General features: G+C 35.1%; 1 protein-coding gene and 1 non-coding gene across 2 annotated transcripts in view; both read right to left on the reverse strand.

The window, feature by feature from the left end:
- RIPPLY2 (ripply transcriptional repressor 2) overlaps positions 1-27,500 on the reverse strand; it is an 88,709-nt gene that overhangs the window by 58,032 nt on the left and 3,177 nt on the right. The window contains exon 2 of the mRNA XM_074310392.1: positions 13,289-13,344. Coding sequence (XP_074166493.1) covers positions 13,289-13,344 — 56 coding nt within the window. The remainder of the gene's footprint in view (positions 1-13,288; positions 13,345-27,500) is intronic.
- Positions 5,988-6,090, reverse strand: LOC141541965 (U6 spliceosomal RNA). Its single transcript, XR_012481980.1, has one exon. It is a non-coding gene; the product is annotated as a U6 spliceosomal RNA (small nuclear RNA).

Below are 27,500 nucleotides of genomic sequence, written 5' to 3' on the forward strand. Positions count from 1 at the left end.
GTTTACCTCAGTTTCCACATCTGTAAAATGAGCTGGAGAAGAAAAAGGCAAAATAGTCTAGTATCAAGAAAACGCTAAATGGAGTCCCAGAGTCAGACAAGAATGAAATGATGAGACAATAATAACAAAGTACATTCAGAAGTTTGTATAGCTTGTAGGAGGGAGTTGTGAGGATTACTTGGAAAATTCTCCCTACTCAGATAAGCACTTGCTAGCATTTGAGAAGGTCACTGATTCCTTTAATTAATAATATGCTAGCCTTATTAATAAAATGATTACCCAGAAAAAAGTAAATTAATAACATATACCTTAAAACTTGTAAGAAAGAAAAACAAATTAACCCAGCTATCTGGCAAATTATCTGGCTCTGTAGCCTCTACATGAAGGTGAGAAAGGATCAAGACAAAATTACAAGTTGGTAGCAAGGGAACTATGGGATAGGAAGAGCTAAAAGCAGACTTTACACATAAAGTACATTCATTAGTCAACTGGATACTAGTGACAAAATAGCATATGATCTTAAGAAAATTTTAAAATGAAGCATATGTTGTGTATATACACAGACATCATAGATTGGATCTTGCCAATAGGCCATGATACAAATTCATACATTGCTCTAGACAGTGTCTAAAAACCACTTTTTTTAGTTTTGATGCACATTGCATCCAAAATATGTTATGTTCTAATTCTGCCTCTGCAATAACTAGCTTAATCTCTCTGGGCCTCAGTTTCTTAATTTATGAAATGAGAGATTATATCATTTTCAGAGTCCTAAATAGTTCTAAAAATCTGTGAAAAGAGTGACTGGACTTGGAGGCAGACAACATGGCTCTGAAGTTCCTTCTACCTCTCTATATATGACCCCTAAGTTTTCTTCCAATTCTGAATCCCACAAAATTACTGAACCCCAGATAAAGTGACTTATGCAGTCTGAAGATTTGCCACATGTACAATTTTCTTCAACCATTATTTTTACCTCTCATTTTCCTCTTTACTCAGTTTATATATAACTACTACTTGGAGAAAATTTGTGAATCATTCATCTCTCTTAGAGGCTAGTAGATGGTATGGTGGACAAAGAACTTAAAGGAAAACATGAAACATGAAAAGATTTGCATGAAAAAATGAAGAATGAAATGAGCACAATGATATACATAGTACATCAGATGAGAATGATGTACATGGTAACAGCAATATTGTTCAATGTATAACTGTGATAAAATTCAAATATGAACTCAGTTACTAGCTATGTGACCCTAAGCAAGGCCCTTCATTTCTACTTAAATTCCTGTAAAGTGTTAAGAATAATTGCACCTAGCTCCCAGGTTTGTTATGAAAATAAAATGAAATGATACTTATAAAGAACTTTGCAAATCTTAAAGTGCTATTTAAATGTTATTATCATTATTATGGTAGTTCTCTTATATTGTTCAATTGGGGACAAAGAACTGAACTTGACAAGATTTCTATCAATTGGGGAATGACTGAACAAGTTGTGGCAAATGATTGTGATTGAATATTACTGTGCTATAAAAAATGACAAGCAGGATGCTTTCAGAAAAACATGAAAAGGCTTGCATGAAATATTGCTGTTACTATGTACATCATTTTCTGAATAAAGAAAATGATGTACACAGTAACAACAATATTGTTCAAAGTATAACTGTGAATGACTAAGTTATTCTGAGTATTATAAATATTCAAATAAACTATACAGGACCTATGAGTAGTATGATGTGTGTGTGTGTGTGTGTGTATGTGTGTGTGTGAGAGAGAGAGAGAGAGAGAGAGAGAGAGAGAGAGAGAGAGAGAGAGAGAGAGATGGTGGTCTTCTATTGGAGGGAGGAGAAGGAGGAAAAATCTTAAAATATAACAAAATGTTCAAAACTTAAAATGTAACAAAAATTAATTAATTAATTTGAAAATCAAATGCTAAAATTTATCTAAAATCTACATCTTCCCCATTACCTGGCACAATGTTTCCCATACATAAGCCCTAAATATTTATTGAGTTTAGTTTAATTGAACTGAATAAATACCCTGAACCTCCTGAAAAAGGAGATTGGAAAGGGATCTCCAACACTATCATTTCGTTTTTGCTAAATTATACTAGTCCTACTCAAATCATTGTTTTCAAAACTACACTAAGACTTCGGCCATACAGAAAGTGAGGGAATAGTAGTCCAGTACTTAGGAAATTAATGTTATAGCCTCAAATCTGTGGTCCATTCACATTTTTGCTAGAAATCATTCAGCCAACTCCTCTGTATTCTTGTATCTCTTTAATAATAGACCACCTAATTATTTTAAACAAACTTTTAATTTTTACTGGAATAAGTCCTCATAGACATAGCTATAAAGTTATAAATAGGTTGAGATATGGATTGATAGAAACAGTTATCGCCGTTAACAATCCATTATGTTAAGAAATACACATATTAGGCTAATAATTGTAGACCTGAAGAGATCTCAGAAGACATCTAGTCCAATTTCTTCATTTTAAACATGATGAAACTAAAGCTCAGAGAGATTCTGATTTGCTCAAGATCACACAGTATTAAAAGTAGGATTTGAATCCAGAGTCACTGCTTCAGTTTTATCTAGTTCAGTTCTTTTAGGTAAGGTAAGGAATCTGAGAACTTTCCTTTTGATTCCTAAAAGCACCAAACTGCTATTGATTTAGATCCTATCAGGACATGGTACATAGAGGAATGCTTTTTCTTATACCTTATAAACTGAGTCGAAGGATCACAGATTTCGAACTAGAAGGGATTCTAGGTTCACTGATTCCAGCTCTTTCACTTTTACAGATGTGGAAAAATATGAGGCCCATAGAAGATTTGTTCAAGATCACAAAGATCATACTTGTTTATTTGTGTATTGGTATTTTATTGGCAGCTAGATGGCACTATGGGCAGCTAGGTGGGGCAATGATGGAGTTCTGGGCCTGAAGTCAGAAAGACTCAACTTCCTGAGTTCAAATCCAGCCTTGGACATTTAGTAGCTGTGTAATACCAGGCAAGCCACTTAAAACCTATTTGCCTCAGTTCATCTCTAAAATGAGCCAGACAAGGAAATGGCAAACCACTCCAATATCTTTGCTAAGAAAATCCCAAAAGGGACTCATGAAGAATGGAACTTAATTGAAAAAAGACTGAATAATAGCATCATTCTATTGGCATAGTTTAGGTATTTCCTTAAATGATAATATGAAATTATTATAACAAAATTATTCTCCCTTTTCCCATGCTCCCAAACCTAATAAAGTGAATCCAAAAGTTCTTCCTGTGGAGTCCAAAACTGGCTAATCTGCTAGGGAAAAAAAAAACAAAAAAACTACTGAGGTAGAGCTCCAAGACAATAACTTTTTATTAAAGGATTTGTGGCCGTCTCTAATAAAGTGAACATCAGATCCTCCTCATGATTTGAGGTGCTTTGGTCCCCAAGGACATAATTTTATAGGGATTAATACTCAAACACTCGAGAAGCAAAGTAAAATATAGGGTTTCACTGGATGATAGACTTTGTTTCTGAATCTTTAGGAGGGCCAAAAATGACATATTTGTATGGGTGGTTATAGGATGGGAAAGGTAATGGTCATAAGATTGGCAAAACACGACTAATTATTCATAATAGGGTCCCCTATTCATGTTGGTTAAGAGAGAATGGTCTAGAGATACAAAAATAAGAAAAAGGACTTTCCATATCATATCAAGGTATCCCACCCCCTAGACAGTATTCTTGTGGTTAGTAGGCAAGTGAACTTCATACTGGTAAATAAGTGAAAAACAATGAGTTCATAGGTTTTAAAGTTTGTCTCCCACTATAAGAAAGAATTGATCTTATTTAAATATTCCCATATGATATACATAAAATATATATTAATACATGTTTTCTTACATTAATATCAGTTGACTAAACTAACTATACTATTAGATAATTACATCACTAATAATTACTAACAATCACTACTCCTATGAAATCACACTGAAATGATTAATATTGATTTGAGCAAAGTGGGGGGTCTAATTAGAATCACCTTTATCATTCCAGAACTAGCACTGGTTATAAATCACTCTCTTGACATACATTATATACTTTATATACTTGTCTGTGATCAGGCTGTTCCCTTAAAAAAAAAAAAAAAAGAAAGAAAGTGACAATTATATTTTACAGTCTATTTTGCCAAGTGTTAGTAGTAAAATGATACTTTTTTTGAGTAAACTAAAAGTCAAACTAATCCTGTTATTTTTCCTTTTACATTTAACCCAGGAATGGAATGCCAGCATATTCACCAAGCACACCAGGCAGTCTTCTGTCAAATCAACACTTCTGTGACCTAAGGTAACAGTAGGTGGCTAATAATCAAGGCAGAGAGTTGTTAATTTAGTCATCTTCCTCCTCTTCCCCCTCAGCATGCTATGTTGCTAGGCCTGCAGTTCTGCAATGACAGGCTAACTGGGTAATCACAATCAGTTATCCTCCTCTTCCTCCTCCACCCCAACTCCTCCACCATTGTTTTAGACCATATTACTCATTTGATAACACAATGCCTTTCAAGCTTTTGGCTCTTCTGTTAGTCATCAATTGACTTAACTTGCTTTTTTTCCATATTATTTCTTGGATGGTACTTTTTGTCAGATTCTCTGGCCTCACCAAAGGCTAAATAAATTATTATAGCCTTTTCGAAATGCTAACAGCTTAATAAAATGATGGAAATTCTGAGGATTTTGAGTATGTGTCTGTCTTTTGAGAATTCATAGAAATATATAATAGAGATGAAGGCCTAACTTAATAAATGAACTTCTAAGTGGTAGTATATAGAAAACCAGGCCTGACATCTGGAAGATTTGAGTTCAAATGTGGTCTCAGACACTTACTAGCTGTGTGACCTGAGCAAGTCACATAAATCTACTTCAGTTTCTCATCTATAAAATGAAGGAGGAGGGAGAAAAATTTGGAATGCAAGGTTTTACAATGGTGTATGTTGAGAACTATCTTTACATATATCTGGAAAAATAAAATAAAAAATAAAATACTTTTGCAAAAGAAAAGAAAATCCATGGAGTTGAAACTGGAATGTCATATTAAAAGAGAAAAGAGGGAAGAAAAGGGAAAGGAAAAGAAAGGGAAAGGGAAAAGCATTCTCTCCTCCCCAAGACAATAAGCCATCTGATATGTTAAATATGAGCAATTCTTTAAAACATATTTCCATATTTATCATGTTGTACAAGAAAAAAATAGAACAAAAGGGAAAAAATGTGAGAAAGAAAAAAAAAAAACCACAAGCAAATAAAAACAATGATGAAAATACTATGCTTTGATCCACATTCAGTCTCCATAATTCTCTCTCTGGATGTGGGTGTCATTTTCCATCCTAAGTCTATTGGAATTGCCTTGAATCACCACATTGTTGTTTTTTTTTTTTAATTAAAGCTTTTTATTTCCAAAACATATGCATGAATATTTTTTTAACATCAACCCCTGCAAAACCTTGTGTTCCAATTTTCCCCCCTTCCAGCACACCCTTCCCTAGATGGCAAGTAATCTAACATATGTTAAATATGGTAAAAAATATATATTAAATCCAACATATGTGTATATATTTATAAAATTATCTTTCTGCACAAGAAAAATCAAATCAAAAGGGAAAAAATTAGAAAGAAAATAAAATTAAAGCAAACAACAACAAAAAGAATAAAAATGTTATGCTGTGATCCACACTCAGCTCCCACAGTCCTCTCTCTAGATGTAGATGGCTCTTTTCATCACAAGATCATTGGAAGTGGCCTGAATCATCTCATTGTTGAAAAGAGCCATCAAAATTGATCTTCATATAATTTTGTTGTTGCTAGAATTACCACATTGTAGAAAAGAATCCATCACAGTCGATCATCACATAATCTTGTTGTTACTATATACAATGTTCTCTTGATTCTGCTCACTTCACTAAACATCAGTTCATGTAAGTCTTTTCAGGCTTGTCTGAAATCATTTCTTTACGAATTTGTGTATCATCCTTGCACAGGGGCCATGCTAATCTTCTCTTTATCATTCCAATTTTAGTATATGTGCTGCCGAAACAAACACCTGCTCAGAATTTTTTATAGAATAATAATATTCATAACATTCATGCTAATTTATAACATTTAATTCATAACATTCACTCTAATTTATTCAGCCATTCCCCAACAGATGGACATCCACTCAATTTCCAGTTTCTTGCCACTACAAAAAGGGCTGCTACAAACATTTTTGCACATGTGGGTTCTTTTCCTTCTTTTATGATCTCTTTGGGATATAAGTCCAATAGAAACACTTCTGGATCAAAGGGTATACATATTTTAATAATTCTTTGGGTATAGTTCCAAATTGCTCTCCAAAATGGTTGGATCAGTTCACAACTCCACCAACAATGTATTAGTGTCCCAGTTTTCCCACATCCCCTCCAACATTTATCATTATCTTCTCCTGCCATCTTAGACAATCTCAGAAGTATAAAGTGGTAAAGTGCATTTGCATTTCTCAAATCAAGGGTGATCCAGAGCAATTTTTTCATATGACTAGAAATGGCTTTATTTTCTTCATCTGAAAATTGTTCATATCTTTTTATCATCTGTCAATTGGGAAACAGCTTGTACTCTTATAAATTTTAGTCGTTCTCTATATTTTAGAAATAAAAAGCCATGTATTTTCCATGGTTGTTGCTCCCTTCTGGAATGTTTTCTCTGTCTACTGGCTTCCTTGGCATCTTTAAGACCTCAGTTCAAATGTCACCTTCTGAAAGAGGTCTTTGTTGGTATCTTTTATTGTTAGTGCCTTTCTTTTGAGATAATCTTCCATTTATATTGTAAATTAAAATGCATATACATGTATCCTGTATCTATTAGTTGTTCTCATGTTGTCTACCTAATAGAAGACAGGTTCCTTTAGAACAAAGATAGTGTTTTTCCTTTTTTTTTGTACCCTCAGTTTCCACTGTGCCTCACATGTAGTAAGCACTTAATAAATATTTACTGAAAGCAAGTAACAAGATTTTAAGTGCCTACTCTGTGATAGGTGCTTTGCAAATATCTAATTTTAACTTCAGAACAACTCAGGAAGGTATTGCTTTTATTATTCCAATTTTGCAGTTGAAGAAACTGAGGCAGACAAAGATTAAGTTACTTGCCCAAAGAAACAAGCTACTCAAGAAACTCAGATCTTCCTACTCTAGGCCCAGCATCCTATCTCTATACCACCTAACTGATAAGCATTCAGATAGAATGAGTGAACAAGTATTAAGAGGTGACAACTGAAGACTGAGGAAATTCCTAGAGGAATTTCCATCATTACGAATATGGAAAAAAGAAGAAGCATGGCCCAAAGACATAGTAGAAAGAAATACAGAGCCTGGAGACCTATGGAGACAAAAAATATAGTATCATGGCAGTAAAGAAGAATCCAGTTTCAAGGAGAGTGGTAAGGATAGTCAAATAGTGTATGTACTTACTGTATTCAGAGCACTACAATAGGTTCCGAGGGATTAACAATTTAGTCATTGAGAAAACTGTTAATTCTATTTGTTTTTTCTTCAGTAAAATAAAAGGATTAGACTAGATAATTTCTGAGATCCTTTCTGCCCTATATTTATAATTTTATCTTAATAGTAGAAAAGAAAGACAAATATAGATTGATATGATAGCTAGTGAAATCAATAGACTATAATGACTGAATTACAAGTAAAGAAGTCAAATCTAGTAGCAATATAACTGATCGGTGGGGAAGTAAAAGAAAGGAGACAGGAAACCCCTTTTTAGCAACTTAAGAACCTATGTTCATTTTGTAATATCATTGCTACAGAACTAAACTCCCTTTGTAACCTTATTTTTATCTAAAATCATGTATGCATAATCATTTAATGATATTAAGTGGTATATACTTTTGTGTATATACAAAAACAAATACAAAGGTATACAGGTGTATATACATATATATAAATTTACATAATAGAAATTAGGGCAATATTATATGTGGTATGTCATTTATATGCATATCTATACCTATATACTTGTATAGAAGTATATTGGTATATAAATATAAATATGTGTGTATATATACACATACATATATACACACTAAATGTAGGTGTGTGTGTATATATACATATATACACACACACACAAATACTCACATGTGTAAATATATTTATTTATTTATTTGTTTGTTTCCCTTTATATATATATATATATATATACTTCCCTTTAAGAAACTAATCCTTTCAAGGAATGATTCTAGGAATGATGTGGGTTGTGCTTTCTTTAAGATACTAGTCCTTTCAGATGGATTTATTCTTTTCTGATTCCCAGCCCCTCCTGGCTGATGCATTATCAATTCAAGAAGGTAGGATCTTTGATTCCCAAATCCTGTCAAAAGCACCCCTTTGAATTCCAGTAGGAGATCCTGGCTTATCTCCAGCCCGAATAGGATCTGAGCCAACTTGGGACATACCCCTCAGGCCCCTTTAGCTAAATCTCTCTTATAAAAGAGCCAAGCTGGAGCCCTCTCTTTGCAGAGGTTCCTAATATGGCAGTCTTATACCTGGCATGCCAAGGATCTATGCCTATTGGAATCCTGTTTCCGGTGCCCTCTTACCTCTACCTTCACCTTTTACTAATTAGACTTTAACCTTACTTCCAAACCCCAAAATAAACCTCTTTTATCAATCTAGGTTTTTGGGTCTGTAAATTCCTTTACAGGGGACTCTTGTGCTACCACTATACCTCATTTAACTCTGTATCCTTGCACCGAATCCAAAGGGGTTGCAGGGAAGCTCCATTTGACTCCCTGTACCCCAAACCTGTACCACTAGACCTTAATTAATCCTAATTTCATTTAGGTGCCCCCCAATTCTAAACCTTGTCAATCTTTTAACCACTTCATGCTATTTCTAGTTGTCTTACATAGAATGACTCTTCCTAGATGAAAGGAACAATCTAATCACAGACATAAATTTTATAAAAAATAATTGCCTTTTGAGGGCTTGAAGAGCTGGGATATTTTTGAAAGCTTATCAGAGTGAGCATAATGACTCATTCTCAATAATATTTTTACAACAAGACTAAGATGATAACATAAGTAATGTGCCGAGAAATGAACTAAATATACTGTGGAGTTGTAACTAATTAAATGCAGAACTTGATCTGGATGTCTATATGTAGTATTCTTCCATTGCTCTTGGCCTGAGTCTTAAAATAGAAGTGTAATTTAGATGATTAAAGTCAGCTCCTAGAGAAACCTTAGCTTTAAATGCCCTGACAACAATGTACTTAATTAGCCTGACAGACAGACATGCTATCTTGCTAGTCTCCTAAGATCAATCCACAATTCAAAATGATTTATTCTTAAAAGACATATATTTTTATTAATATCTTTTCTTTTTATGTGAACTAAATTTTTCCATGTCCCTTCTTTTTATCCTTTTTCTCTCAGAGCCATCCTTTATGACAATTTTTTTAAGAAAGGAAAGAAAAAAATTCAGCAAGACCACCAACACATCTGACATCTACTTTCAAGAAATCTCAATATTCTGTAAAGAAGCAAGGAGTACATGTCTTTTCATATCTCTTCTTTGAGACCAATTATATTCCTTATAATTGTACAACATTCCATTTCAACTGTTTTATGATTGTTGTTCTTTCCATTTACATCACTTCAATCATTCTATTTATGTTTTCCTTGCTCCATCTACTTTATTTCGTATCAGTTTATATAAATCTTTCCATATTTCTCTATATTCAACACATTCACTCTTTCTTATAGCATAGTAACATCCTATAACATTTATGTATCACAATCTAGTTATTGTCTAAGCAAAAGGTATCCATTTTGCTTCTAGTTTTGTGATACCACAAAAAAAAATTGCTGTTATTAGGATTTGTGTATATAGGAACTTTTTTTCTGTCAATGATCTCCTTGGGCTATATGCCTTTTGCTTTCCAGAACTGTACCAATTGAGAAGTCTACCAATGATATATTGGTGTTCCTGTCTTTCCACACAGTCTCTACAACATTGATTATCCTTTCTTTTATCACTTCTGCTAATTTTTTTTTCCCTTAGAGACTGATGTAAGCTATATCTGGCTGAAAAATAAATTTAAGCAGTCATTCAGTTGCTTTAGTTTCTCTCCATCCACAGACACTCTTACACACAAATGGTACTGCTAAAATAAATTGATAAGAGTCTGATCCAATGGACTCTAATCCTTTGATTTTCTATTCCATTCTGATTTTCATGATGTTTGTAAACAAATGGACCCTTATGAAGATAATTTAATTTAACATATATTTATTAAATATCTATAAAATTCAAGGTACAAGGAATATAACAATGATAACAAAACAAAGTTCAAAGTTGCTTACTTTACTGGTTATGTACAATACATATATAAGTACAAGGTAATTTTCTAAGCAAATTTGAGGTATCAAGGTGGTGCAATTAGAGCATTGAGACTGAAACCAGTAAGTTTGATCTTGATAACGTTACATCTGACCTCAGATATTTATTAGCTGTGTGACCCTGGACAGGTCACTTAATCTGTTGGTCTCAATTTCTCATCTACAAAATGAGAAGGAGAAGAAAATGGCAAGCCACTTCAGTCTCTTTGCCAAGAAAATTCAAAAATGGATTCATGAACAATAAGAAGAAGGATCAAGAAAGACCTCATGGAGAAGGTAGTTCCTACCTAAGCTAGGACTTAGAAGAAAGATAAAGATTCTGAGAGGCAGAGGTAGGAGTGAGTACATTTCAGATATAGGAAAATATATGGAGGCAGAAGAAAGCACAATGGTTTGGTGAACTGTATAAAGGGCAATAATGAAAAATATGCTGGAGTGTTACAGGAGTCACCTGCTAGTGGCTGCTGGGAATCTAATTCTGACCAGCAGACTAGATCATGTCATGTGAGAGGAAGATAATGATACAAGGAGACTGCGAGGCAGTTGTATTCTCAGACTTCTAACCTCTTACCTCTGATTTATTTTATTCCCTATACAGAATATATATTTTCTAAGCACAGCAAGGTTATTATTGTTTAAAGAAAAACACACATTCTTTCTCAAGCGCCATCTGTGTCAGTAAATTTGTTTTAAGACCTCCAAACAGATATCTCTAATTTCTTTAGATTATGTTGGTCTTTCCCTGAACCTGTCAGCTCTACTCAAAGAGTAAGATAAAGACTGTAATAACAAAACATTCCTTTAGTGTGCTGTGATTCAGAGCTGTGGGGGCTGGGATTCACAACTTGGCAGGGGGCTTTGGAGAACTGAGCCACCCTTAAGGTGCAATCTCCTTTAACCTTTTTACAGGCTTTCTGGGTTCCACACTTAAGCGTGGTCCTCAACACTGGAGAAGGAAGATCAGAACCAGATTGTGAAGAGCTTTAAATGATGGACTTAATAATTTGTTTTTTCTCTAGAGGCAAAAAGGAACCCCTGAAAATTCTAGAGTAGGGAGGTCATATAGTCAGATCTGGGTCATAGGAAGATTACTCTGGAAGATGTGTAAAGGATGGAGAAGGGAAAGAACTAGTTAAGTCAGTTAGAAGAAAATTATAAGAGGCAAAGAGAGACTTGGCAAGAATGGCAGCTATTTGAGTGCAGAGATGGAAACAGATGGGATAGATATTACCATATCAATAACATTAACTACTATTTATATGATAATTTAAGATTTGCAAATCACCTTACAAATATTATCTCATTTTAGCCTCACAACAACCCTTTGAAGTAGGTACTTTAGGTTTAATTTTCCATGTTTACAAATGAAAAAATAAGACTAAAATCTTACTCATTTTAGACTCAGAAAACCTTTTGAGATAGGTAGTTCAGATATAATTTTCCACATTTTACAGAAGAGGCTCAGATCTGAAGTGATCTGCCAAAAAGAAAAAATTCAAAAAAATTGAAAACCAAGTTTTCTTTTCTTCAAGTATGGATGTCTCTGAACTACCTATATTGTTTTATGTCACAGAGATAAAATTAAGCAAAAAAGGGCAATTATTAAGTGGAAAATGGGGAATAATGCAGAGGAAAAGGCTGAGGATGATTCTGAGTTTGCAAGCATGGATAACCAAAAGGATGGAAATCTCATCAAAAAAAGTGGAAGCGGGGCAGGTTTGAGGGTGAAAGAGTTCTTCTTTGGATATAACAAGTTTGAAATGGGTCATGTGAGATGTATAGGAAAAAAATGAAGAATAAGAGAAGGCTTTGGAATTGAACACATAAGAGATTTTGGAGAGATAATTTAAGTCAAGAGACAAGGTCAGGATGTGAACAAAGATATTCAGAAGTGAGTGATAAGTAACTGAGGAAGAGACACAAGTTAGATTCCCCTACTCAAAGACTTTCAGTCTTACTATCTCCATATAAATCCTGCAGGTTAGCATTTAAATTTCTTTTTTAAGAGATTAACATTAAAAGGGAAATTAAAGGATCACAATTTGAGTTAATGTCTTGGTTAAATGATGGATTTGGACTTTTTAAGTATGCAAATGATGGGATTGAGTTAGAAAGTGAGAAACAGGGAAGTAATGATCATTGGGAAAAGCTCTAAGAAACCAGAGGAATGGGCAGGGTTCAAGGACAGAAGTAAGGGGGCAGAGGTGGAAGGAAGTAGCCATGATGAATATCTACCTTTCAGGATGATCTAGAATAAAGGACAAGACAGGTAAATTTGTATAAGAATTTTGAGTAGGGAAGCTCTTGATAGATTGATTTGATTTTCTCAGTTAAAAATGTAGCGAGCTGTCGTCTCTAGAAGCTGCTGGATCGCTCTCTGGGAAGAGATCTGCTGTGTCTACTCAAATCTCTCAGACAGATTCTTCTTCCTGTAGTGAACCGTTGTCTCCAGGTAGTTGCTGTTAACTCTTGTCCTTAGAAGTGACTTCCCTTCCTGCAGAGAGCCCCGTCAAGCCTGATGCAATGCAGAGTCTTTCTCTTGAATCCTGGCTCTGAATCTTCTCCAGCTCTTATCCTTCTCCAGGCCGATCTGATCTCTGGGCCCAGTGCTATCTCTTTTATCCTCCCAGAGAGCGTGGGATAATGCAAGGGCTTCTGGGAAGAACCACCCCAGCCAATGAGCTTGCCCCCTCTATCAAGTCAACCTGAGTTCTCACCTTGTAATTGTCCAGAAAACCTGAATTCTCACCTTGTCACTGTCCAGACAATCTGAGTTCTCACTTAGTAATCCTAACAAAAAAAGTAGGTCACCTAGGAAATTAGGTAGTATAGGAGCAAATGGGGTACTTACCTTGAAAACAAAAAGATCCCACAGTAGACAATATCTTTTGGCTTCAGTTTTCTTTTCTGTAAGAAAAGTAATAACATATACATCACAAATACAGATGAGTTTTGTAAAGGAGACATCATATGTAAAGTGTTTTGCAAATCTTAAAATATTAAATAAATGTTAGCTATTATATTGTAAGATATAGAGCAATAGAAGAGACTCTTACAAAGGACAAGAAGAGCAAAGAGAAAATTTGGATTTGCTGTCAAGGGACGAGTATTAGAAAATCAATAATGGAAGAATGAAAGTATTGTTGGGCAAAAGTTACAATTTTTAACAAACCTGGACATGTTTGCATGGCTTCCTCCAGAGACATTTAGAGGGAATAGAAAAGGGTGTGAAGAAGGAATATGATGGGGATGACTCAAGATTAAAGACTTCCAACACATGAATAGGACAAGAGGACAAAGAATTTAAGGGTTGAGTTCAGATTGTTGCTGAATTTTTTGACTGAAGTTAATGGGTAGATAAGTACCTAATTTCTAATTTGGGGATATTCTAAAAAGAGCTGCCATGAATGTTTTTATACATTCAGCTTCTTGAAAAAGGAAGAATGACCTGGAGGATGGTCTATAAAGGCAACAAAGATTTAGATGGAGTAATCTGTACACACATGAAATGAATCTCAAAGAAGAAAAGGTTTATATAGAGAAATGGCTACAGAAGTATGTCTGGGAATAGCAATAAGAAGCAAGAAGTAGGCTGTTCCTTACTCTTAGTGTGTTGGGAATGGAGGAATAAAATAAGTAACTTTGGCTTAATTGTCAAGGATGTCGACAATCAGGGAACCAGATTTCTGTGAATGGCAGAAAATAAGAATTGTAGGAAGATGAAGAATTCTAGAATGAAGGGGTGTCTGTTACCAGAGCAGGGGTTTCTAAAAGGCATAATGGAATGAGAAGATGATTGAGAATATAGATTATTAAGGAATAAGGCTGAGTGAGAGAAAGGGATGACAATAAAAGGATTAGGAGGGTGAAATGATTTTCATCTTTACCAAAAGCAGGACCACTTAACTCTCACTTTATTTCTATTAAGGAGAATCATCTTTGGACTAGAAAAGGGAGAGTGAAAATGACTAAGAGAGATTTGATAACTAAGATAAATAAGGGGAGAGAGAGTAAGAGAGCATTCAGTTGCTTTTAATGAGTTCAAGTCACTAACCCAGAGATATCCTCAGAATATTGAAAGAAGTAGAAGATATAATTAAAACACTGACAGAAATTCTGAAAATTTTGGAGACTGAAAAAATGTCCTGGAGGACTGGGAAAGTACAAATATCCTAATCTTTGAAAAAGAGATGAGTGAAATCTGCAACTAATATCCAGTGAGCTTGATTTTGATTCCTTCCAAAATTCTAGAACATAATTTTTTTTTTAAAAGAAAGAGATGATTTATCAATATCTAGAAAAGGAAAGTGTAATCACAGAGAGCTAATAAAGTTTTCTTAAATCCAATGTGATAACAAATATAAAGCACTCTCTACAAACCATAAAACCCTATATGGATGCTAGCTATTATTGTCATCAAGATCAGGTTTATCAGATTAAACTTAATTTTTAAGTTTTTATTTTTATGAATATTTATTATTTTTATCTCTTTCCCCTCTCCTAAATAAAGTCTTTTAAAATAAGAACAAAAAAGTAACAAAAATTTGTAGTTCAGCAAAACGAATTCACATTGGCTATGTCCAAAAAGTATGTCTCATTGTGCATCTTCAATCTATCTATCACCTCTCAGAGAGTAACTAACTGGATTTGTCATCTTCAATCTTCTGGTACCATGATTTGTCATTGCATTGATCAGAATTCTAAGATTCATCAAAGTCTTTTCTCTATAATTTGGTTGTCATTGTATAATTATTCTTCTATTTTTTTTTTTACTTCATTCTGTTTCCATTTATAAAGAAACTACCCACTTCCTCATTTCTTATGAATATCTAATTACGAGCATATAACCTTTATCCATTCCTCAATAGGTGGACACCTGCTTATTTTCCAGCTTAGGACTACTATAAAAAGAGCAGTCATGAATATTTTTATACATATGGAACATTTTCTCCAGCTGTCCTTCATGCCTAGAATGTTCTTACTCCCCATTTCTGCCTCATGGTTTCCTGGTTTTCAGGTCCCAGCTAAAATCCTTTTCTACAGGAAACCTTCTCTATTCCCTCTATTCATTATTTCCTATTTATTTTGTATATAATTTGTTTGTACATATCTGTTTTTTGTTGCCTGCCCTATTAGAATGTGATCTCCTTAGGATCAGGGGCTGTATTTTGCCTCTCTACTTGAAAGATATTTAATAAATTCATATTTACTTCCCTCTGATGATATGAAGCCTTTGCTTCTTTTTTTTTTAATCTTTTTGAGGTAGATATCTAGTACTAAATCAAAAAATATGCACTGTTTAGTAACTTTTGGAACATAGTTCCAAATTGTTTTCCAGATTGACTGACCAATTTAGTTGCAACAACAGTACATTAGCATATCTATTTTTCTTCTATCCCTCCAACATTTTCATTTTCTTTTTTGTCCTCTTTGCCAATCTAATGGGTATAAGGGGAACCTCAGAGTTCTTTTAATTTTCATTTCTCTAATTATTAATTATTTGAGGCATTTGATATGATTGTTGATAGTTTGTACTTCTTGCAAAGGCTGTCAATTTGTATTCTTTGACCATTTATTAGGCAATGAATCTTACAGATTATCCTTGTTTCCTATTTTAACAGAATTATTAAAAACTTACAAATTAGAGAAATGTTCTGAATACTATTTATCAAAACTACAGCAAGGCATATGCAAATGTCTTTATACTTTTGTGACCAACACAGAAGGATATAGGTTAAATGACAGTATAATTATGTGGATTTAAGACTGATGGCAAGATGATACAAAAAGAGTTGTCCTTGATATGTAAGTATGAGCTCAGTTAAATAATTGAATAAATGAATCAAGTTACCCTACCACATTTAAAGTAAGTGACACCTTAACAAGTTAGAACATGAGTCCATAAGTCAATCAACCAAAAAACTTTAGAATAATTATGGGAAAGTCCTTGACCAATTGTAGTTATGTTGCACAGGATGCTGTTTAGATTGGCTGGAAAAACTTGGTCACATCCTAGGAGTTGCCACTTCAGATTCATGAGTGAGAATTGGACTAGGCACTTCAGAGCATGTGCAATTGATTTGAAGTTAACATGGAAAATGTTCTGTCTAGTATAATACCAGAGGAAGCCATTCTTGGTCCCGTGCTGTTTAACTTTTTTATCAGTGAGTTGGATAAAATTCAAATATAAAGAGGATATAAACCTGGAATCAATAGTTACCATAGGAGATGACTAAATTGGTATCTTTAAAAAAATCTCAAAAGCCTAGAGTAAGGGGTCAAACATGATAAGGAAAAAATGTATAGGGACAAATGTAAAGTCTTATTCTTGGGTTCAAAAAGTCAGCTTCCAAGTATGAGATGGGGAAAAGCATTATTCATTCAAAGTTTGTTTTGAAAAAGTTCTTGAGATTTTGGGTAAACTGTAAGTGCAATGAGAGTATAATATGGTAATCAAAAAGATAATGTAATTTTAGACCACAGTAAGCAGACATGGTATCCAGAACTGGGAAGTGATAGTCCTTCTCTTTATATTTTACCTTGATCAGTTCCATTCTGGTCACCATGTTTTTTGAAAGCTATTGATAATCTGGAAAATGTCCAGAAGATAGCAACCAAAATGATTTAAAAGTCTTGGGATCATGACAAATGAGAATTAGTTGAAGGAACTAGAGATAACTAGTTTGGAAAGGGAAAGCTTATCTGGGACATAATTATCTGCAAGAATCTGTTATACCAGTGTGGGAAAGGATTAGATTTATTCTTCTTGGGCATAGAGAACAGAACTAGAAGCAACAGGGGGAAGTTGCAGGAGACAAATTTAGGCCTGATATAAAAAAAAGTTATCAATAATTAGAACTAAATGAAAGTAGAGTGCCTGAGAAATGTGTTGGTTTTCACTAGAAATCTTTAAAGTAATAGTGGGATGGCATCCCTTCACTGATACATCTGAGCAATAGCTATACAGCCACTGGTCAGATATATTATAGAAAATGTTTTTGTTCAGGTACAAGTTGAACTAGATAGGCTCTTTTGAACCCTGAGTTCTGTAAAGGCCTAATGAAGAATGGCCTGTGTATGCAAGAGAATCAAGGGAATGCCTTATTTAAAATCAGAAAAACAATGATAGTATAATTTAGAGAAGGATAGAGTATTACATTTGAAGCCAAAAGATCTGGGTTCATTCTTAGCTATGGTATTTATTACCTGTATGAAATTCCAGAGGGCTTCTTTCTTTCTCTGGGCCTCAGTTCCCTCAACTATAAAATGGATTAGATCAACTCTAAGATATTTTTCGAACTCCAATATAATATGTTCCCATTGAAAATGTTTTCCTATAGCAGCTCAAGTCTTTATGGTCACATAATTGGTTAAAAGGTATAAAAAGAAGTGAAACAAGCATTTATTTAGCATCTACTATGTGCTAGATACTGAGATTTACAATTATCTCACTTGAGAGAATTAAGGATATTGTCAAAATTTGGTTTACAATTTTAAAAAGCATTTGACCTGGAAATAATAATAAAATCAATGGTAGTCAATGACTTCATATCTGAATCTTCCATACAAGAAGCCTTCAAGCTAGAAATATCCATTTTCTTAGTCTTGGTTCCATCTTACCTGTGACATCAGAAATGGGAGACTTATTGTGCTGAATCCCAGCACTACCTAAAAAAATACCTGGGCTGCCCTTATTTATGGCATAAAGATCCAAGAGTTTCGATAAAAGCTTGGTATCATAGTATCCCAATCCTGATAACAATTTCTCATAAGACCATTTTAAGGCTTCCCAATAACATCACCGGTTTTGTCCTTTCCCTGTTCTTCCCCCTCCCAAGGTAGAGGTATCAGGCCTGGCTCTAATTTATTAGGTAGGGTTCCAATCTAGTTCCCTTCCCTTATTGTCCTTGTTTCCTCCTCTGTGTTTTTTGGATGTTTTCTGTTAAGTGACATGGAAACTGGCTTTATTTCGTTTTTTTTTTAACTAAACTTATGATCGCATAGGGAACTCCCTTTATCAGTGCAGATCAAGATCTACTTGTAATCCCAAAGAATTGTTTGGAGATTACTAAGAGATAGAATAATTTTTCTAGGTTTACACATTAGGTATGTGTCCCAGATGAACCTGAATCCAGTTCCTCTAGACTCCAAGGTTGCTTTATATGTACTATATATACATTTACATATGTGTATATGCACATATATAGATTGTATACATGTGTCTATGTGATACACATACATGTATAAATATATATACATATACATATATATATATATATACATACATATACCAAACTAATGCTCTGTGACTTTTCTCTAAAACATACAAAATAAAAAGAACCTATTGTTTCCAATAATTACTAACTTAGCTAATTCTTCATAAGGCTCATTTAGCTTCAACAGTGGATCCCAAGAAGAGCCCTAAATACTCTTATTGCATAAGCTATCTTGTGCATAGGTAGCATAGTTTGATATTGCCAAGAAGATTGATATTGAAATATTGGATATTGGAAATAGATATCTTGCTGGTCAGGACAGAAATCACCCAATGACTCTATCCCTGACTCTATAGGAAGCTGTCTTGACCCTATGGCTTCCAGAGGCCATACAATGGTTGACAAGCCATCCCCTCCCCACATAAGGGATGAAGGGAAAAGTACAAGCTGTAGAAAGGTGCACTGTGCTGCACCAGGGCAGAACTTGGGGTGGTGGGTGCTATGGCTGAGACACATGCTGGGACTTGGAAGAGAGGAAGCGTAAAGGTGGCAATCTGGGGCTGAGGATCCCTAGACTCTAAGAACGGTAACTATGTAAGTGAATCTGTCAAAATACATTGACTTGGAAACTGTTGACGAACTTTGCTCCATCCTACTCAACCCCACTAATATGGAAGCCTAGTTGGTGATTTCTTTAATTTTCCTTCTCTCCTTGCACTTGAAGACCCAGATGCCCTAAAACTCTCCTTTCTTTAGAGTTTGCTTACTTTCTGTTCACTATTTTAAATATGGTTAACTATTGCATTGTTGCTTTGTATGTGTTGGGAATTTTAGGGTGATCTTTCTCATCCCCAAATTGGAAAGGGACAACTTTATAACTTTAGAATTTTACTAGAGCAATTTTTTTTTTTTTTCTAGCTAAGGGCTTAAGTTGTATTAAGAAAATTGACAATTAACTTTTACAACTTTTTTTTCCCTGAGGCAATTGGGGTTAAGTGACTTGCCTAGGGTCATACAGCTAGGAAGTGTCAAGTGTTTGAGACCACATTTGAATTCAGGTCCTCTTGACTTCAGGGCTGCTGCTCTATCCATTGTGCCACCTCACTGCCCCAAATTTTACAACTTATAAGAGCAAAAGAGCAAAGGAAAAAACTTAAGCCTGGATTTTTCTAGGTAAATGAGCTCACAGTTTGGTTGACACAACTGTGATGAGCTGGCAGGTATTGGGAAGTATTTACTTGCCCCTTGTTTTCTTTCATTGGTTTGGAAGGAAAACCACTTCTCCAGAAAGGAAGAGCTGACAATACCTGAGAAGGAGTCTAAAACATAACCAGATAGGAATAAGAAATGAGTAATCCTACATACAAGAGTCACATCTAACCCACCACTGTTAAACATTAATTAAAATATTAGACTCCCAGACAGATGTGGAAGCAACTTTGTTAATCTATTTGCTAATTATGAATTTCAAGATAGATATAAAATAGGCAGGTTTATTCTAATCAAGTAAACAAGCATATACTAAATATCTATTATGTGCCAGGAACAATACTTAATTATCTAAGGCAAAGCTTCTTAACTTTTTTCCACTGGTGACCCCTTTTCACTCCAGAAATTTTTATGCAACTCCAGGTATACAACCATATAAAATAGATATACAAATCAAATATTTACTGATAATAAATCATTATTTTGCAACCCTCACATTCAGTTACATGACCCCACATGGCATCAAGAACCATGATTTAAGAAAACCTAAGGTATTCACCAATATCATGGAAGATGGACTGCGGAGAAGTTAATAAAAGGCTTTTTAATGGTGATTTTCTAAATGTTGCTATTCAGATGTAGCATTGCATGATAACATTGAGCCCTGAAACACAAGAAAGACTCCCTCATCAAGAAAGAAAGAAAAAAAGAAAGAAACAGAGAAAGAGAGAGAGAGAAAAAAAAGAAAGAAAGAAAGAAAGAGAGAGAGAGAGAGAAAGAAAGAAAGAAAAAGAAAGAAAGAGAGAGAGAGAGGAGGGAGGAAGGAGGAAAGGAGGGAGAGATGGAGGAAGGAGGAGGAAGAAAGCCACCAGAGCTTAATTCTCAGTTGGATAGATAATGTGTTGAATTATCCTGGGGAGAGAGCAGGTAAGGTGAGAGATGGGCAACATCAGTGACAAAGCATCAAAACTGGAGTATGAATCCCTTACTCTTCCATTTATTAGCTGTATAATTACCAAAGTTAGATCATTTAACCTCTTTAGACATGAATTTCCTCATTAGTAAAGTGAGAATAATAAAATTTGAACTAACTTAACAGAGTTATTATAAGGAAAATTTTGCCTAAATATGGTGCTGGAGTCAGAGGACCTGGGTTCAAATCAACCTCTCATATTTACTAAATATGTTACTAAATAAGTCACTTAAGCTCCCTGAGGTTCAGCTTCCTTATCTGTAAAATGAAGGGATTAGAGAGGATGGCTTCTGAAATAACTTCCCACTCTCAAGCTGTGATCCTATCACAGTAAGCAGGGCTCCAGAGAGGAGTAATAATAGATCAGGTGGAGCTCATAATTTGGGAAATGATGTAATTCTGTCAATGATCCCAAAATGCTTGTTGCTAGGAAAAAAACCTATCTCATTAATATGAGTATTCTCCCAGTGATTCAGTATTAAATATTTACACAACAGTCATCTCTCTGCCTTCTTGGGGGGAGAGGGATGGACTATTTTAAATCTGTGCCAACATTATATTTTCTTGTGTAATCTTAGAGAACAGCTCATAATCAAAACAAATAAAAATCAAATGCTAGACCACCATAATATTAGAATCAAAAGGACATTAACCCACAGAGCAACGGGAGGCATAAGATTGCAGCTTGTCATCAGCAATGCTTTTTCTCAAGAGAAGTGTTATAAACTACATAATCCAGGACACGTATAACCAGAAAAGGAAGTGGGCTGGTCATATAGCAAAGATGAGGAACAACAGATGGTTACCCTGAGTGCCAGCATTGGTATCTCCTTCCCCCAAGTATGAAAAGAACCACAGGGATGTATATATTGCATTGGGTGACTATGGAAGAGCTGTAATCTCATAGGCAGAGGGATCAAATGCCTCCATTAGCAGGACACTGACTCAAAGTGTCAATGCCTTCAGAGCCTCCTACCTCATGGGGTTGTTTCAAGGAAAGCATTTTATAAACTATAAAGTCTTCATGGATATAAGCTGTCATTATGATCTCAGAGGACATCTTGTTCAGGCCTCTTTCTTTACAGATGAGGAAACTGAGTCCCAGAAAAGTTAAGTGACTTACATAAAACTGTTCAGTTCTTCAGTCACATCTGACTCTTCATGACCCCATTTGGGGATTTCTTGGCAAAAATACTGGAGGGGTTTGCCATTTCCTTCTCTAGATCATTTTATAGATTAAAAACAAAAAAACTGAGGCAAATAGTGACCTGCACAGGATGACACAGCTAGTTAGGCTAGATTTGAATTCAGGTCTTCCTGACTCCATCCATTGTGCCACATAACTACCCAGAAAGTCCAATGTTGTATCTAGAAAAAGACAGAACGGAAAGGTAACTATTGTGCTACACTTGGACTTTGAGTTACTCCTTGTGGCTTCCTAATATGGTACATACCTTCTGCCATCAACATTTACTTTTCAGCCAGTGTAGAAACACTAGTTACATAGGCACTTTAGGCTCACTGAAGATGAGTGAGTGAGGTTGATAGAGGTGGCAATATGCCAGAGAAGATAAGATGGCATGAGGGCACCTGCACAAATATAGGAGTTTATACCTCGTCAAGGAGAGAGGCCACACATTCTTGTGAGATAGGAGTGAAGGAGTTAATAGAAAGATATGAGATTCGAAACAAGGAGCTCTTAGCAATGGTTTCAATGGTTTTTTTTTATAGAATTCTCTGCCTCCCTGGCTCCTCCAAGTCTCAGCTAAAATGCAACTCCTGCAAGAAGCCTTTTCCAGTCCTCCTTAATCTTAGTACCTTCTCCTGGACATTATTTTAATTCATCCTTATACATCTTGACTGTACATAGTTGTTCACATAATCTACCCCATTAGATTGTGATCTCCTTGAGGGAAGTATCGCCCCCCTCTCTCTCTGTCTCTCTGTCTCTCTTTTTCTCTTTCTGTCTTTGTCTCTGTCTGTCTCTCTTTTTCTCTCTGTCTTTCTCTCTCTTTTGCTTTTTTTTCTATCCTCAAATCTTAGCATAGTGCCTGATACATAGTAGATACTTAATAAATACCTGCTGAGTTGTAAAAAATGGTTGTTGATAAATGTAGAAATATGTGTAGAAGAACTACATGTTTAACATATATTGGATTGCTTGCTGTCTAGGGAAAGGGAGTGGGGAGAAGGGAGGCAGAAAGCCTTGGAACACAGGATTTTGTTTTAAAAAAACTATCTTTGCATGTATTTTGAGAATTAAAAGCTATTATTAAAAAAAAAAAAATTTTAAATGCTTGTTGACTTGGCCAGTGTATGAATAGACCAGGGCTTCTTCAACTCTTCCACTCATGACCTCTTTTTGCCCCAATAATTTTTATGTGACTGTAGGTATAAAGGTATATAAAATAGTTATACAAATAAAATATTTACTAATAATAAATCATAATTTTGCAACCCCCATATTTAGTTGCTCTAGACTCTACATGAAGTCAAGAATCACAATTTAAAATACTGGGGGCTACTTAATAGAATAGGAAATAGGGGCAGCTAGGTGGCACAGTGGATAAATCACCAACCCTGAAGTCAGGAGGACATTTAACACTTCCTAGCTGTGTGACCCTGGACAAGTCACTTAACCCCAATTGCCTCAGCCCAAAAAAAAAAAAAAAAAAAAAAAAGTAGATTAGGAAATGAAGGCTTAAAAGTATTGGGTTTGTCTAATCAGGAAAGGAAGTTTGAAAAAAAAATCTATTCAGAAATGGGTTATTCAAGAAAACTATATCATTTCCTTCCATCATATCTTTAAAGACAATCTAGTTTTCTTGCTGTCCAAATGCTTTGGACAAAGGAAAAGGGAAAGGAATAAGCATTTATTTAGCACTTATTGTGTTTTAGACACTATAGTGAGTGCTTTTTACAAATATTATCTCATTTTATCTTCACCAACAACTCTGAGAGGTAGGTGCTATTATTATCTCCATTTTACAGATGAAGAAACTGAAACAAATAGAAGATTTGCCTGGAGACATACAACTAGTAATTATCTGAGACTAGATTTGAATTCAGGTTTTGCTGACTCCTAGTACTATTATCAACTATGCCATTAACTGCCTCCACAGAAGAGTGGAAGTAGTTCAGTGGAAGAACTTGTTATCTTGACTCCTAATTCCAATTCTTCAATCCAGGTTTTTTGTTCTGTTTCTTTTACCTGTGAGACTTTAGGCAAGTCTGAATAGCTACAGGCCCCAATTTCCTCATCTGTAAAATGATTGGGGGGGAGCAGGGAATCAAATGGATTCAATGATGTCCAAGGTCCTTTTCCAGCTTTAAATGCACTATATATTCTTCAGAATGGAATTTGCTTTTCTTTCAGCTGACTTTTTAAGAAAGCTTCTCTTTTATATTGTTGTTTTATGTGGTGAAAAGAGCTACATTTGAATTCATGAGATCTACCCTCAGTCTCAGTCTCTGCCTCTTACTCAATTGCATATACAATCTTGGGCCCTCACTTAATAACTCGGGTCTGGGTTTCAACAGCTATAAAATAAGAAGTAGTTAGACTAGATGACCTCCCAAGTGCCTCCTTATTTTAAATTTATGTTTCTAGGCTTCCTTTTAGCAGTTTTATAAATTGGGCAATTGATATTGAGGAATCTGGATATCATTTAAAAATTTTTAAATACTGTAAAAGCATGGGGCAGCTAGATGGTTCAGTGGATAGATACTGGTCCTGGAGTCAGAAGGAAATTAGTTCAAATATGACTGCAGACACCTTAACTATTTGATCGTAGACAAGTCACTTAACCTCAATTGCCTTTGCAAAAGAGAGAGAGAGAGAGAGAGAGAGAGAGAGAGAGAGAGAGAAAGAGAGAGAGAGAGAGAGAGAGAGAGAGAGAGAGAGAGAGAGAGAGAGAGAGAGAGAGAGAGAGAGAGAGAGAGAGAATAAAATACCATGAGTATAGTGGAATACTATTGTTCTATAAGAAATGTTAAGCAGGCAGAAAAACCTGGAAAGATTTACATGAACCAATGCTAAGTAAAGTGAGCAGAAGAACATGGTATAAAGTAAAAGCAAGATTATATAATGATAAACTATGATAGACTCAGCTCTTCTCAGACAGTTCCATTAGATTTAGAATGAAAAATGCCATCTACATCCAGAGATAAAACTATGGAGACTGAATACAGATCAAAGCCTACTATTTTCACTTTTTTTTCTTTCTCATGGCTTTTCTTTTTTGTTCTGATATTGCTTTCACAACATGACTAATATGGAAATATGTTTAAAATAATGTACAAATCTTTATCAGATTATTTGCTATCTTAGGGAGGAGGGAAGGGAAAATTGTCCCTTAAAATCTTATAAAAATGAATGTTGAAATCTATCTTTACATATAATTGGAAAAAATAAAATACTATAAAACAGAAAAAATACTTTGAAAATTTTATAGATTTTTTTTTTCTTTAGGATCAGTTAGAATATGTCCTTAAGGATAGGACATATTTCATGTCATTGCATCCCCAATGCCAAGTCCAGTGTCTGGCCTGGAATATAGTAGGCATTTAAGAAATGCTTATGAATTACTGAGTAAGCAAGTGGATTATAATGATTTTCAACTGTGAAAGACTTAGCTACTCTGATCAAAACAGTTCCAAAGGACTCATGATGAAAAAATGCTTCCAGAGAAGTGATAAACTGATAAGCTCTTGAAACATAATTTTCTCACTTTATTTCTCTTACTTTTTCCCCCGATATGGCTACTACAGAAATATGTTTGCATGGAAAAAAAAGAAATAGTAACATAGATACCTTGTTGGGGTTTAAGTCAGGAAGACCTGAATTCAATTCATCGCATCTGACCAATTGCATTATCCAAGGCAAGTCATTTAAACTCTATGTGTCTCAGGAGTTAACAGATCTTTGAGGGACAGGGAGTTCATCATATAATATGAATTTAATATAATTATTGTACATATGATTTTTAAATCATTTACAATCTGAGTCCAACTTACCTTTCTAGAGTTATTGGACTCCTGCTTAATGCAAGAGTAAAGCTCTAAGGCTTTCTTTTGTTATTCTTTATATATCATATTCCACTTCTTGTCTTTACCTTATACACTGGTGGTCCCCCACGCTCAGAAAGCACTACCTCCTCACTCCATTCAACTTTTAAGACTCCCCAGGTACCATCAGAGCTGAATTCAAGTGCTTCCTTCCACAGGAAACTTATGTTGATCTCCCCCTTCTCTAGTTGTGAGTGCCTTCCTCCCTTAGAAATTATGTTGTAGCTACTATCTTTAGCATATATTTTGTATTTAATTTCATATATGTGGGGGGGGGGGGTTATGTTTCCTTTCATTAGAGTATAGTTCCATGAGGACAAGAATTGTTTTGTTTTTGTCTATATATCTCCAGGTCTGGCCCAATGCCTGGCACATGGGAGGTACATAAAAATTAAGTGAATATTTTAGTGATTAAAACCCAGATCTTATAGCAAATATAGTAGCAAAAACAAAACAAAACAAAAAACCTTGCTTTTCCCATATCAAAGAGATGATTCCAATAAAGAATATGATGATGTAAATTATATATTAATATGTCTGTACTTGCTTATTGAAAGAAAAAAACCTGCCTGCTGGGAAGTTAGGAGCTTCTCTCAGTCATGAATACAGTAAAATGCCACCTAAGGTGTCTGAAATTACTTAACCATAGATGACCTAAGAGAATGCAAATGCCATGGACAAATGGGAGGGACTGAAGCGTACTTCTATTTGCCTTATGAGCTTTAAAACTAGAAGAGTTCAAATGACTTTTCCCTGATGACCCAGGGGAAGCCTATGCATAAACACTTTAGTTTTCATAGGAGGCTTGATGACTTTAAAAAGATCATTTTATGTAGGAAGAAATAAGTTCTTCTTTGATCACAGAAACTAATGAAGAAATATGATGTGCTCCAGGCCAGGCATAGATGCTGTAATTCCTGCTTCTAGGAGTCTGATGCTGGCAGACAATTTGAATTGAGGAGTTTTAAGATACAGTTGAGCTAAGGCAGTCCTAAATCAAGCTAAGCCAATGGGACATCTGAATGATGTCTAGCGCCATTATAGTCAAGTTTGGGTGGAGAAGCAATAGGCTAAAAGCAGAGAAGGTCAAAATGTCCATTCCTGATCATTCACAGTGGGATCAGGTCAGGGATCAGGTTATGAAGAGGAGGAGGAGGAGGAGGAAAGGAGGAGAAGGAAGGGAAGAGGAGGAGGAAGAGGAGGAAGGGAGGAGGAGGGGGAGGAGGAGGAAGGGAAGAGGAGGAGGAGGAGGAAGGGAGAAGGAGGAGGAGGAAGAGGAGGAGGAGGAGGAGGAGGAGAGGAGGAGGAAGAGGAGGAGGAGGAGGAGAAGAGGTAGTCCTGGTAGTTCAATTTATACTGGATTTATATGTTCATTCTTGAGCTAAGAATTATTTAATATAAGTACATTAAATAACTTTCTAGGGCAAAACTATGAAATTATTTGGGTGTGGAGTTCTGCAAGCATACTCAAACTAAAGTTAAAGGACCTTAGGAAATCTATCTCTGCAACAGAGTTGAGGGGAGGCAGCTGATTGAAAAATTCTGGAACTGGGGATGAGGGAAGGGGTTTTCTTCTTCTCCATCCTTTTAATAAAAAG

This window comes from Sminthopsis crassicaudata, chromosome 4, assembly GCF_048593235.1.
Source record: "Sminthopsis crassicaudata isolate SCR6 chromosome 4, ASM4859323v1, whole genome shotgun sequence".
Classification (NCBI taxonomy): domain Eukaryota; kingdom Metazoa; phylum Chordata; class Mammalia; order Dasyuromorphia; family Dasyuridae; genus Sminthopsis; species Sminthopsis crassicaudata.